Source organism: Cololabis saira, chromosome 20 (assembly GCF_033807715.1).
Source record: "Cololabis saira isolate AMF1-May2022 chromosome 20, fColSai1.1, whole genome shotgun sequence".
Lineage (NCBI taxonomy): Eukaryota > Metazoa > Chordata > Actinopteri > Beloniformes > Belonidae > Cololabis > Cololabis saira.
In genome coordinates, this window is record NC_084606.1 from 14718211 (window position 1) to 14732922 (window position 14712).

Genomic DNA, 14712 nt, shown 5'->3' on the forward strand with positions numbered 1-14712 from the left:
ATCTGCTTATATTTTAGCGTGTTATGCACCTATACAGTATGATACAAGTCCTTGATGAATCTACCTGTTGCTGGTTGATAGAGCCCCAATGATCAATTAAAAACATAGAGCAGAGGAAACTTGATGATAAGGTGTTTGCTCAGTGGAAAACACTATAAAGAATTAAATCAACATTCATTTTTTGTGTGGTTTACTGGGGACTGGGCTACTTTTCTTTTTTTCTCCAAAGAACAAAACATAAGGTGGATGGCTTGGTTTAACAAAGATATTAATCGAACTTTGGAGTTCACAAATAGCACTGCTTCCCTGCAACAATCAGACAGTGGAAGTTAGCATGGCATTCGCAAAGGCCCAAAATAACTAACATGGGTCAACTTTATACTTTATACATAATAAAATGTGAGAATGAAATTACTATTAAATAATACTTGGTTTCACTTATTTAGTTTACTAATGCGCTGAAACCCACGCTGTTTGCTTTATTTGCACATTTAAGAGGTAATAATTATGATAATGCAGCTGTTTTCTCACAATATGTTAGTACATTATGAGCTGTTATTACATTATGAGCGATGCCAGTAAGGCTCATAATGTAATAAGTTATTACATTATTACATTATGCGCAAAGCCGTTATTACATTATGCGCTCATGATTTTATTACATTATGAGCCGATTATTACATTATGAACTTTTATTACATTTAACTTATTACATTATGAGCCGTTATTACATTATGAGTTGTTACAGACCATAAATCGTGGGCTGTGAACTTTTGAACTCGATTTAAACGATTTAAAATGTTGCACAGTGTATGCCCAGCTTAAAGGTCAGTATTGAAGATCCTTTGGGAAAAATTCCACGCATTACACGTTGAAATCGAGCAGCAGAGAGGTGAGGACAGAGGCTAGACCTTCTAGACTAGATCATCCCGCGCTTCACGTTACCTGCAGGTGCATGCGGAGGAAGGTCTTCCTCTTGGTGTACTCGTAGTTGTTCCTCATGAGCATGTAGAGCAGCGCCGACGCCTCGGCCCTCAGAGAGCCCAGCTTGGAGACGCAGCACTTGAGCACCTCGCAGCAGAGCGCCTCGCACAGCGTCACGCGTCCTTTAAAGAGCCCCGACGGGAACTGGCGGGACAGCGTGTTAGTGGGTTAAAAGCAGACTCTGGTTAAGGGTTAGCATCGGGAAATATGGGGAGAAATATATTTAAAGACAATGTCAGGAACGTGTGAGCTGGAGGGGGTGGAATAATGACAGAATCGTATAACCTGCGTGAGTTTACAATCGTTAAACTTCCGGTTTCCTGATATTGCAAACAAGTGAAAGCCACTTTTACCGACACTAGTCTTTAAGAGATCACAGACTTGATAGTGGCAACATGAAACCTGGGGCCTGTACTACGAAGCGGGATTTGGGGTTAGCGAGGTAACTTCAGGTTTAACCCTGGGTTTTCAGGACTACGACGGTGGTTCACTTCTTACCGGGGTACATCGCCATGGTAACTTATGCTGAACCGCTAACCTGCTCCGGAGCAGGTTATGTTCGAGATACAGATCGCCGGGTATAAAAGCACCGCCCACTGACCAATCAGCTCTCTTGGAAAATGGCATGCACTTTCGAAGAGAATCCAGTGGAGCTCGGTGCGCGGATCGTGAGAGGATCCCTCCGATCTTCTTCTTGTCATTTTTTTTTCTGTTTGCTGCAAGTAATGTCAATGCTATTTCATTGTGCTTTTGTATACTGATATCATCCTAAAACAGAGAGTGATAGAAACACTAAAGCCTTGTACTTGTTGTACTTCTAAGATATGAAAGTGAGCCTACTTACCGCTTTGAATTATGTTTTTATATTTATTTTTTATTTGCTCTCATGTGCGTTTCCCTCTGCTGGGGTTGCAGCTGAAGTAATGAGGCTACAATTGTCATACACGCCATACGAATACATCTAAGCAACACATGCATTTAACAGAATAGACAACTGTAATTATAGTCAGATCTACTTATGCCCTAATGATGGGGCAGTGATGTTTATATCCCTATGAACTTACGCATTTATACAGTCAGCGATCTTTTGCCAGCTGTCTTTCCTGCATTTTGCAGCTGCAACTGTGTTGCTTTTTGCCTGTATTATATGCCTATACTCATCATATTTCCGTAAAATTATTGTTTGCTCTTCGCTACTGAAATAAGCGGCTCTGACAGCGGACTTCTCCATGCTTGCAATTGGTCATGCACTGAAAACACCGCCCCTTTTATGTGCACGCGCTCATATCCAGATTGGAGAAACCTGGGTTGATATACCGAGTTGATAACCACCGTCGTGTGACCGCTTAGCGTGATTGCAATTGTCCGGGTTAGTGAATCTGGATAAGGAAAAGATATCCTGGGTATGTTGAACTTGCTTCGTAGTACAGGCCCCTGGTGTAAGTACTGCAAACCAGTTTGATTTGAAGAGATGCACTGTAAAAAAAACAACAACATGACACCCAGGAGTGACGCCCCGTTTCAGTATTGTACAGCTTTTCCACCCTGCTTCCTCATCGTGATTACATTTCAACCTGTTCCCTTTTTAAAGCCCTTTCATTCGCCTTTTCAACCTTCATAGTCTATACGCGTTTTGCTTTATCGCTCAGAGTCATGATGAACTTGAATTAAAACTGGAACTTCATATTATTTTAGTTGTTTAGTTTGAAAGACATGGGGAGGAATATCCTTTCTGCCACTGTGTAGAACATGACTGTAAGAAGAAAACATGCCAGAACAGAGTCTCTTCTGGTTCATCACTCAGGCTGCTCTGATACTATCACAGGATACTCCTTGGAAGTGGGTGGACCCGTCTTCTGGGAACTGCCCCGAGTCCCTTTCTGCTCTGATTATTCTGATTGACTCGTGTAAATAAGATACCGAAAAAGTGACACAAAGTTAAGAGAACATAAGCAGAGGAAGAATAGTGGAGCCAGACATCAGCGCCTCCCCCAAACAAACACAATAAATAAAAATAAAACTTAGTTCAATCTGCTTATCTGATGGGTCAGCTAGTTTAAACAGAGCAGCGGGCCTTTGCACTGTGTCTTGGGGGAAAGAGTGAACAAACATAACTTCTGTTTATTTTCCAGTGGTGGAAAATTGTGTGAGGCTCCGTCCAAACCATAAAAACATATCAGACATCAACATCAAAAACACAGCAACTTATCTTCTTCACTCTCCATCTGACGCACTCTGATTCTCACGTCTTAAGTGTGCACACGAACCTTGTTGATGAAAGCCCGCAGCGCAGCAAAGACGTGTCTGAATGCAGCCTCTGATTGGCTGACTTTAAGGAAGGTCAGGTAAATGTCAAACACCTTCTTCATCAGGGGATTGTGACCTTCGCTGTCCAGCATCTGGGTCTGAGTCGTAAGGCAAACAGAAAGAGTAATCACTCGTCACATGGACATCAAAACCCAGCGTCTTCCAGCTGATGACGGCACTGGAACACAAGCAGCCTCGTCTGTCAGCGGTTCTAGCATGCTGATAATCAGATACACTTCTGAAAGTATATGCTGATTGTTTTTGGAGTAAAGCGTAACCAACATCATCTAACTGTTCACAAAGGCAAGGCAAGTTTATTTGTATAGTACACATAGGGCCTGATTTACTAAAGGTTTGCGTGCGTAAAAACGTGTGCAAACTTGACATCACCCGCAAACCAATGTGCCAGCTGATCTACTAACAGCGTGCAAAGAGGACTGCGCCTCTCAAATGAGCAAAATAGCACACGCTGTTCATTTAGTACTTTTGCCCTGATGAATAATCAATATGGGGCGTAACCGCCAGAAAGCGCTAAATACTGGGAGGGGAAAATGCAAATAGGTTCATTTACCACACGCAATGAGATTTACCAAGCCTGAAAGTTATTGCGGGGATTGTGATTGCGTCTGTATTTAATACGTTCGAAAGGAAGGTGCTAATCTGCTGCTGCTGTTATTGTGGCAAGGAGGCGACATCCAAAATCAAAGAATACGCAGAGAGAGAGTCTTTATTCTGCTGCATGCTATTTTAAAAATGGTTGCACAAGTTTTATTAAAGGCCACTTTTTCTTTAGTTCTTCGCCTTATATCTTGCCACCTTCTTTTAACCTCATCTGCCGTTCTTTTTGTGTTACCAACTGCATTTATTCTATCGCAGATTTTCTCCCATATTGCGTTTCTTTTGGTAATGTTTAAATTTCTTTGCTGTAGTTCATGAATGTGTTTATTTGCCTCTTCCACTAATATCTCTAACTCAACTCGTCAAATTTAATTTTGCGCTTGCGACTATCCTGCTTTCCATCCAGACTCTCCATGGTGCAAACTGTAAGACGCGCAACACCTCATTTAAATACAGCGGTTTGCACCTGTTATCAATTGCGCAAGCATTCTTAGTTGATCACCCGCAAAACACACAACAACAGCACGTGCAAACCTTTTCAGTGCACACGCAATTTAGTACTCTTTATTTAGGATCTTAGTAAATCAGGCCCATTGCACACAAGGTAATTCAAAGTGCTTTACATCAACATTAAAAGCGACAAGACACAATCAAACAGTAAATAACAAATAAAATGAAATAAAATGATAAAAAAAGAGGTAAAATAACAAAAAGCACAAGTTGCTAAAAGGTAAGGGCAGTAGAGTACAGCAGGTAAGTATTTAATTTAAGTACGCTTCAGTAAACACTGTACAGTAGTAATTAATGTAGTAAATTCTATTTGACAAAAATGAATAAAAGAAAAGCCAAAATCATTTGGGCGTTACAAAGGACCCTCCTCCAGCTTCCGTAGGAGGTAAGACGGTTATTTCCGCCAGGTGCTGATTATCAGTCATTCATGAGGCTGCAGGTCTTTTGAATAATCTCACTGTTGCTCCCTTTATTCCATAATAACTCTTTCCAGGCTGATTTGCAGTTGCAATCGCTTCTTTAGGGCAGCTGGTTATGCTTTTATAATAATACACACCTAAATACTCTCCACCAGCAACATGTGCACTCAATTCATCCTGATCAGGCTTGATCAGCAGCGTCGAGCTGCAGCGTACCTTCTCAACTCCAGTGGAAACTTGACTTTTGGTTACATTTTTGTTAAACAAATAATGAAACGACAAAGGGAATGATATGTTGAGACCTAATAATAGTAGTCACTACAATCAGTTGTTTTTTTTTTATGGCTTGAAACATAAGGATGAAAAGATGGGGTACTAACTTCTGTGTGTGTATGTGTGTGTTTACCTTAAAATACTGAGTGAAAAGAGAAAGAACGTCCAAGACACTGAGGCACACCTCCGTGCAGATGTTTCCCTCTAGCAGAGCCTGATGGTGGATTTCTGCCTCTGACGGCCCCGTCCCTTCCACACACAGAGAGAGCAGGAAAGATGAATGCAACCCCAGAAACAGGACTATTGCCACGTCACGTTGATAAAAAATAACCAATAACGGATTAACGATCTGCATACCTGTAGGTGATAACAATACATAGAGGAAATCATTCTTTACTAGATTTGATAACGTAAATATGAGCAATGTACTGTTATCTAGACTGCATAGGGGGTGAAACATATATAAAAAGGTTTCTAGAAACTTTCTATGGGACAAAATATAAAAAATCTACATTCTTGCATGACTGTGATGGAGGAGAGCATCCAGTATAGTAGTTTCTCAACACCAGCCAATGCAAACAACAGGTGACTCAACAATGTACTGTGGTATGTTATTTCTCAACAACACTTTAACCTCCAAGTACCGCTTTTAGAGAAAATAGCAAAACATAAATTTAAACGTTGACAGTTGGAACCGTCGTCTGAGCTTTACTGCTATGGTGTACGGTTTACTAAGTAAATATTCAGGTTTTTTTTCACCATAGTTCAACTTGCACATGTGCCTGCATTTCACATTACAGTTAACATTTCAGCTATTTTGTTAGAGATGCTTAGGGAAGTAAGGCCTGAGATAAAGTGTCCTGAGGTTTTGCATATGAACCGGTGGGTGCAGCTACCCATATTGAGGGTGAGGGAGGTTTCCATGGTGCTGAACTGCAGTATCTTGGTCTGCAGGAGGCTGGCTCGGTTGCAGCGGATGGCCGGCATCGTCTGAGACTTCCTGTCTGAGGAGAAGAGTTTCGACACGCACACGTCTTGGCTCCTATGTGAATAATATACGAAGGGAAGGGAAGAATGTATTTATGCGGGGGGGAAAAAGGACAAAGGACAAATGTAGATATACAATTACTTGCATCAATAATAAGCACATACTGCTACAGAGTGAACTAAACTGAACTTCTATTCTTGTGAAATTGTGTAGGACAAATGTCAGTTGTCTCCAAGCTTTACCTGCCAATATTCCTCTTTCCAATGTAACGAAACTGAACAAGACAGACCCTGTAAGATGTGACAAAAAAAAAAGTCACTTATACCATAATATCTATTGCAAGTAGCAATAACTGTTAAACTGTAGGTAGCGGGAAATATGCCAGTATAGACATGCATGACACAATATGTCTGGTTTACCACACATGTAGGTCTAGTGGTTACATGCTACTCACTCCAGTAAGCTGAGGAAGTTCATGATGTCTTGAGGGCTGATTTTATTCCAGTAAGCCGTCAGAGTGTCTACGGGCAGACCGAAACAACAATCATGTAAAGTGTCAAATCCAAACCACATTCTTTTCAGATTCTGCAGCAAAACAGCTGGATGGGTATTTGTGTCATTTAATGAGATCATTACTGACCCTCTGACAAGGTCTTGACAATGTGCAGGAAGCAGAGCAGGAGGCCCTTGATTTCATACCGTCCCAGTCTGCCGATGGGCGGCATGGGGCTGCTGCTCATGGTGGAGGCGCGCCGCTGCAGCTGGAACCACGCACAAACACACAAAAGCTTACTTTGTGACATTTCAAACGTGGGAGACATATCACCGGGAAATCGGAAACTGGAGTCCACATATGTGCGCAGACTTGGCTCCACGGCAACCCGATAAACAAATGAGGCACTATCTGTTTTGTTATCTGTGGGTAAGTTGTTGATGACCCTCTGCCCCCCCCCGGACTGGAAATGTCACCAGTGAATTTGTTTTTTATTTCTCTAGATGCAAATAAACAGAGTACCAAAACAACTGTATGATGTCATACGCAGTCACTTTTCAAAGCAGCCTGGTGGTATTTTCTGATCACTCAGGAGACAAAAAAACCTTTTTTTCGTGATATAAGTGACAAAATAATCATCTAGTATCGTTTTGTGTAATAACAAATTAACTTAATCCTGAGATGTTCACAGCATGGATTGGTAAGAATACAGTACGTCTGACATGTCTCATACTAAAAGTATGAGCTGATGCTGAAAGATGGAAGTCATGGAGAATAACTGCAACATGTGCAGCAGGAGAAGCTGGGATTCAAACCACCACCCTGACTGACTCATGAAGAAGGACGACATCCATCTTCAATTCAATTCAATTAAATGTTTTATTTATATAGCGTCTATTACAACCGAAGTTGTCTCTACGATCTTTCCAGAGACCCAGAAAATGACCCCCGGGCAATTATTACATAAACATAACATAAACAATGGCAGGTAAAAACTCCCCTAATGGAAGAAAAACCTTTAACCAAACAGTGGCAAGAAAAAACTCCCCTTTAGGAGGGAAGAAACCTTGTTCAGGACCTGGATCATAAGGGGGGGCCCTCCTGTTGAAGACCAGCTGGGCAGAGCAGGAAAAGAGAGAACAAACAGAGAGAATGAAGAACAGAGAAAGGAGAGACATAGACACAATGGCTAACTGGTTCACTACAGGGATGACTATATAAACAGATGTAGACAGCAGACTAGGGATGGGCGGTATGGACTAAAAAATGTATCACGATAATTTCTGGCATTTATCCCGATAACGATAAAAATTACGATAAAAAAAAAATACCAATTCAACTCCACCTTTTTAACTATAAATCTATCACCACATTCAGTCTTTGGAGCCAAATCACTGCTCTAAAAGAATACTAAATACTACTAAACTACACCAATTAAACTGAATTAATGAAAACCAATTAAATGAGTCTTCTTTCTTTCTTTCTTTCTTTCTTTCTTTCTTTCTTTCTTTCTTTCTTTCTTTCTTTCTTTCTTTCTTTCTTTCTTTCTTTCTTTCTTTCTTTCTTTCTTTCTTTCTTTCTTTCTTTCTTGCTCATTTCCTTCCTTCCTTCCTTCCTTCCTTCCTTCCTTCCTTCCTTCCTTCCTTCCTTCCTTCCTTCCTTCCTTCCTTCCTTCCTTCCTTCCTTCCTTCCTTCCTTCCTTCCTTCCTTCCTTCCTTCCTTCCTTCCTTCCTTCCTTCCTTCCTTCCTTCCTTCCTTCCTTCCTTCCTTCCTTCCTTCCCGTACGTTGTGCGTGGATTTAACGCAGAACTATAAATCAGCTTTACATAAAAACGTCATCAACGGGAATTTATCATTTTTACTGCGAGATGACAAATTCTTACCGTGGGGAATTTTTTTGACGGTTTATCGTGAACGGTAAAATATCACCCATTCCTAGTAGACAGCAGACACTGAGGTGGTCAGAGGGGATGGGGTTGTTGGGATGCAGAGACAATACATGGGGAGGGAATTTATTGCGTGCAGCTCCATCAACACAGCATTGCAGACCATTGCTATTTTCTACAAGGTGAAAAGAAGTCTTGTAATTCATTTTAAAATAAACAACGGTTTTTGATGCACAATTCAGCAGCTCAGACATCATGGTCATAAGCCTACGAGAAAGAGTCCCTTTAGCCGACAGCCAACAAATACTAATCTTTGTAAACAAACTCAGTACACCATATGTGTGCTGGAGTGGATAATGGGATCATGCTAATGTTTTCTCTGGCATTCACTAACTCCATGGGGGATTTTAGTGTGGTTTTACAATCCAGCATGTCTCATTACAACTTGTTGTTGATGTTTTACTACGGCGATGCTTTTATAAAACCGCTGTGAGAGCCGTGTTGATTCTTTGCAGCCACAAAACTGATATCAGCAGTTTGTTATGTAGCACGGCTGCACAGGTGTGAATGTGAGGTGTATGCCAGTAACACACCTCCAAAAAGATGGAACAAGGCCAGCAAAAGACTGGAAAAGCAGTATGGATGATGAAAACAACTGGAGGAGCATTTGACAACTGATCACCTTAATCAGCAACATGACTGGAGCGTTTCAGAGAGGCAGAGCTTCTCGGATGTAAAGGCAAGCAGAGATTCACCAACGAGACAAAATATGTCAGAAAAAGTTCCACAAAATAAAAACTTCAGAATTTAAGGAGCCCACCTCCTGCAGTCTTTAATATCAGAGAATCAGGAGGAAGCTCTGTGTGAACGGGACACGCCCCAAGTGTGCAATAACCTGTTTTTCTGAAAGTGCAATAACCTTCTCCCTCTAAATACCTCACTGGTATTTTTGCACATGTATATATTATTCGTTTTTTGGGTTTAGTATTTCTTTTGTACATTGCTCATTTTTTATATTGCTCTTCTTTTAATTATTTAGCTATTTATTGTTTTTTTTTTAGGATATACTTTTTTCCATACCTTTTCATACTTTGTGTGTATTTTGTAAAATTGTTGAGAGTGTGTATGTTTGCTGCTGCACAAGAAAATCTTCTCTGGGGGATTAATAAAGTTTAGTTTATTCTATTCTATTCTATTCTATTCTATTCTATTCTATTCTATTCTTTTCTATTCTATTCTATTCTATTCTAAGCCCAAACCTTGATGTTGGTGACTTTCAGGCCCTCAGGTGGCAATGCTTTACAAACAGCCATGATTCTCTCCTGGGAATCACTTCTCAGGAACTCAGAAATCGCTGCGGTGAACACAAATGCTCTATCATGCAAATAAGAATCTGTCTTCTCTGGGTCAGAGCTCATTTAAACAAGTCTTAGGCAAAATAGAAAACGGTTCTGTGGTCAGATTAATCACAATTTGAAAGCATGGGGGCCGTGTCTTGCAGCCGACAGAGCAGAGGGACCATCCAGCTGGATGTCAGCGCTTAGTTGGAGAGCCTGCCTCCTCGATGGTGTGGGGTTGCTTTATTGCCAGTACCCAGAGGTTCTGGAGCAGCATCTACTCCATATATACCCCTTTTCCACCAAACTGGTTCCAGGCTCCAGGTTCTGAGCCAGTGCTGAGCCTGGAACCGAGCTTTCTGTTCCCAGTGACAAAGAACAGGTTCCGGGCCAGAAAAAGCGGTTCCAAGGTAGCACCAACTCAAGTCTTAAAGCTTGAGTTATGGTTCTGCGTCAAAACGACGCCGTGCCTACGGCGTGCGCTACGCGTCGACGCAGAGCACACGCCGTCAGTGACGGCGTCAGTGACACCGTCACTGACGCCGTCACTGACGCCGTCACTGACGCCGTCACTGACGTGCAACTCCCGAAAATTGTAACTAGGCGTCGAGGCGACGCAGACCACACGCAGACCGAGAGGGCTGTGATTTGTTCGTTGGGAGCAACGCATTTCCGGTTTCCGGTTTGAAGCAGTCGTGAACTTTCAGTGCTCTTTTCTTCGTGTGTGTGTGTGTGATTTTTTTTGTTTTGGTTTTTTGCACAATAGTTGTCCTTATCTCTTTGATTCACTGTGACTGGAAAAAGTCGGATAAAACATTCAGGAAAAGATTGCGAATTAGCGGTCGCGGGGGGTCCGCTAATTCGCGATCTTTTCCTGTCTTTTCCTTTTCCTATATTACATCTATTTACATATATATTTACAAGTTTGTGCTTGATGCAAACTCAAAAATATAAAATATCTATTTAGAAGAAAAAGCCAATGGTAATTGTGCTTGGCCCATGGTGCAAATTCATTTATGAGCGTATCCCTTCCAGAAAGCAAGGTGCCTGCAGCTTGCTGCCGATTGCACCATTATTTATCAGGAGAAAAATAAAAAAAAGGACTGTTTAAATTACGTTGAACACAATTTGACGGTTGTTGCAATGAGGCAATGGTGTTATGCAAAACTTTAGGGAAGGTGTACATTCAACACGTTTGAAATCCCAAACAAAGATGTTATCAGATAAAAAACCCTGCAACAACATACCTGAAGTAAACATAAAGTCAGGTTCCCATACGTTAGTGTACGGTTTCAGTTAGACTGGTTCATGTTCGCAAATGTTGCTTTCGCTCCTGCCCATACTCCGCACTGCAGGCCACATGACAGCGGTCAGTGCTGTCATGACAACTGGCCTGAATAGAAGAACTGAAAAGCGAGGCGACACAAGCACGTTCTCACCCGGCCCCTGGCCCCTTCTCTCTAAGTTGTTTGCATCACTCTCTGCAAGCGATGCCGTTTCTAAAAGAAGTGCAGCTGCAACTTGAAGTCTTCCCTTCACTACAGTTGTTTGTGTGCACCTTTACAACCCAGAATGTGTTACCCGGCTTCTGCAGAAGCCTATTGAGATCCAACATGGACTTAGGGGTACATCCCATAGTTGGGTCAGATGAATGTGGTGGAGCCTTCACGCCACAAACAGCATCAGTTAGGTGGAACATTACCAAATGAAGAGGACACACTTATGATTACATGTATATTTACATGTACATGGGTCAATGACGTGACGCCTATATTTTCTGAATAACAGATTTTTTTTCAATTCAAAAAAGGTTTAAATGGATCAAAAAATACCAGATATATATGGCCTTCCTGTCCCACATATGGACTCAGTTGAATTTGACAAAAATACTAGTTATTTGGGATTTTGTTGTTGTTTTAAGCGCCTAAATGTCATGTGGTGCGACCGTCCGACCAGGACTCTTATTTTGTAATCACTCTAAATGTTTTTAAATCAATCTTCTGCCCTATCTGGCATGATTTCAGAACTATCTTGTAGTGTGTAAGATTGCAACACATTTGTATTTATATTTCCATCATAAAATACAAACAAAGTTTGACTGATGTCCATTTTATGAAATATCATGTGGCGCGACCATTAAAAAAAAATAAAAAAAATTGTATAATACTGAAAACTAGTAAACTAAAGATGTTAAGGAAATTAATAAATTTTAACATAAATCATGGTTGCACCACATGACCTTTTTTAAGGCTAGTGCCAATTAATCTTGACAAAAAAACTCTGAAATCACTTAATTTAAATGTTTAATATGAATTTATGTGTACACCCATTCTTAATGTTTGAACTACTGCAATAGATATTCTTTTTTTTTTTTTTATTATTTTAAAATTGACCTGTTGAAAATCCTTATTCGTCATTGACCCACATACATACATCATTTTCTGCAATATTTTAGCAAACTGACAATGCAATAACATTTCACTTTCACCAGCATTCGGGAGGGAACCTGACCAGCAGTGGGCAAATGCCAGCCATCTGCCACTGCCCAACCCCTCCACGCTGCTCTATCATCTACCCATCCCGCTCCTCTTCTCAGCTTTTCTGTTTCCCTTGGACAATACTCCTCCCAGCCACTAACCCCCTAACTCTTCTATCCTGCTCTGTACCAACTCCAAGGGAAGAGGCCAGTTCAAGAGGACCCCGATACAGAAGGCGGTGGGTGCAGACAGCATCAGCTCACAGTTGCTTAGGTGCTTAGGTGTTTCCTGACCCAAAACTGGGTACTGCTGCTGTGGAAAACAACCCCCATGGTACCGGTGCCAAGTTCTCAGATGACTCGACTGTCATTGGACTCATCCCAGACAGACGACGGGGAGCAGAGAACTGATTGGGGACTTTGTGGACTGATGTTAGTGTAACCACCTCTAGCTCACCATGTAAGGAGCTGGGGGGACTTCTATAGGGCAGTTCTCTTGAATGAATGAATGAAAATATATTTCATTCGGCCAGGTCATTCAGAATTTGGACACCAATAGAAAGCATTAGTTCACATAATAAAGAGACCTTACCGAAAAGGAATAGGCTGAAGCTATTGCTTATTTATGCCTACCCTTCTCACATGATCAACTTATTCAGATCGCAACATACAAAACATCATATAAAAAAATCATATTGTTTACGCAATCCCGAACATAATTCCGTAATAGTATCATCTACTGGATCCCTCATATTTTTCAAACACATTAAACTCAAACAAACGGTTGAATGCATGAATCGACTGGCACATCTTCAATTTTTCATCAAGTGCATTCCATATATTTACACCCCTTACAGTAATACATTGATCTTTAATTTTAGTCCTAGACTTTGGTTTTTCAATCATATGTTTCCCTTGAAGCTCATATCTACTTACCCTTATTTTAAACATGCTTACAATTTTACTAGGTAACAATCTTTTGAACATTTTGTCCATTATCAATGCTATTTTGTATTCCACTAAATCCATGAATTTAAATGCCCTTAATTTAATAAATAATTCATTTGATGGTTCTCTATAATTTGATTTTGTGATAATCCTTACCGCTCTTTTTTGAAGAATAAAGATCACTTCTGCCAGGGAATGGATGTACAATTGACCTGAACAATAAACTGGACTGGTCCGATCACACAAAGACATTTAAGAGACTGGACTAGGTGGTGATGCAGGCCGGCTCTGTCCTGGGACAACCTTTGGCCTGAGTGGAGGTGAGTGGAGGTGGTGATTGAATACCCTCCATGCTGGAGAACTCATGACACTTCACGCAGGACTCTGACACCGCTGTGCAGCAGCTTCATTGGCCGGCTGCTGCACCCGCGGTGGGACAGAGATACCGCAGGTCCTTCCGTCCTGTTGCTGTCAGACTGTATGACATCAGCTGCACCCCAGACACTCACGCTCCACTCACGCTCCACTCCAATGTGCAGTGGACTCTGCAATATGTTCAATTTACTCTTTCCAACTGGAAATATTATGTGCATTAATACCCATCTGTGAAACGTCTCTGGGCTACAATACCATTCCCCACCTCGGTGGTATTGTAGTTTTAGGTAGTGTGTACCTGGAACTGTAAACATTTAAGTGTGTAATTTTTCTCATATTTTAATAATATTTTGTATTTTTCATACCATTTACTACGACGGAGTATTAGGGCCAAACAAAAAAAAACAAAAAAAGGAAATTACGAGAATAAAGTCATAATGTAATGAGAATAAAGTCGTAAAATTATGAGAATAAAGTCGTAATATTACGAGAATAAAGTTGTAATATATTATAAATATATGAATATAACTTCACAAGATGCTCAATATTCTTCATTTTAACACAGGGAGAAGACTGCTCTTCCTGTTAGAGTTCTCATAAATTACCACTTTATTTTCATAATATTATGACTTTATTCTCATGAATTACCACTTTATTCATTACGACTTTATTCTCGTAATGTCACAACTTTATTCTCGGAATTTTACGAGTTTATTCTCGTAATATTACGACTTTATTCTCATAATATTATGACTTTATTCTCGTAATATTACGACTTTATTCTATTACGACCTTATTCTCACAGCATTACGACTTTATTCTCGTAATTTTACGACTTTATTCTCATTATATTATGACTTTATTCTCGTAATTTCCAATTTTTTTTTGTGTTAGTTTGGCCCTAATACTCCGTCGTAATTTACAGCTGACGTGACAATGTGAATTTTCCCCGTTGCAGGTTAGTAAAGGATAAAGGATAGTAAATATCTGATCTCGTCTCTCTTAAATGATGCTTTGCATGTAGAAATGGCCGTGCACTCTCAGCACCTTCCTTGGCTCTACTTTTTTTTTCTTTTTTAAGCTTTTTTGACCACGTTA

General features: G+C 40.6%; 1 protein-coding gene across 1 annotated transcript in view; it reads right to left on the reverse strand.

The window, feature by feature from the left end:
- dock11 (dedicator of cytokinesis 11) overlaps positions 1–14712 on the reverse strand; it is a 94029-nt gene that overhangs the window by 27276 nt on the left and 52041 nt on the right. Inside the window, exons 35-41 of the mRNA XM_061710546.1 lie at positions 6740–6860; positions 6554–6620; positions 6342–6389; positions 6008–6153; positions 5245–5360; positions 3252–3389; positions 946–1128 (exon numbers count right to left, since the gene is read on the reverse strand). Of these exons, the coding sequence (XP_061566530.1) occupies positions 946–1128; positions 3252–3389; positions 5245–5360; positions 6008–6153; positions 6342–6389; positions 6554–6620; positions 6740–6860 (819 nt within the window). The remainder of the gene's footprint in view (positions 1–945; positions 1129–3251; positions 3390–5244; positions 5361–6007; positions 6154–6341; positions 6390–6553; positions 6621–6739; positions 6861–14712) is intronic.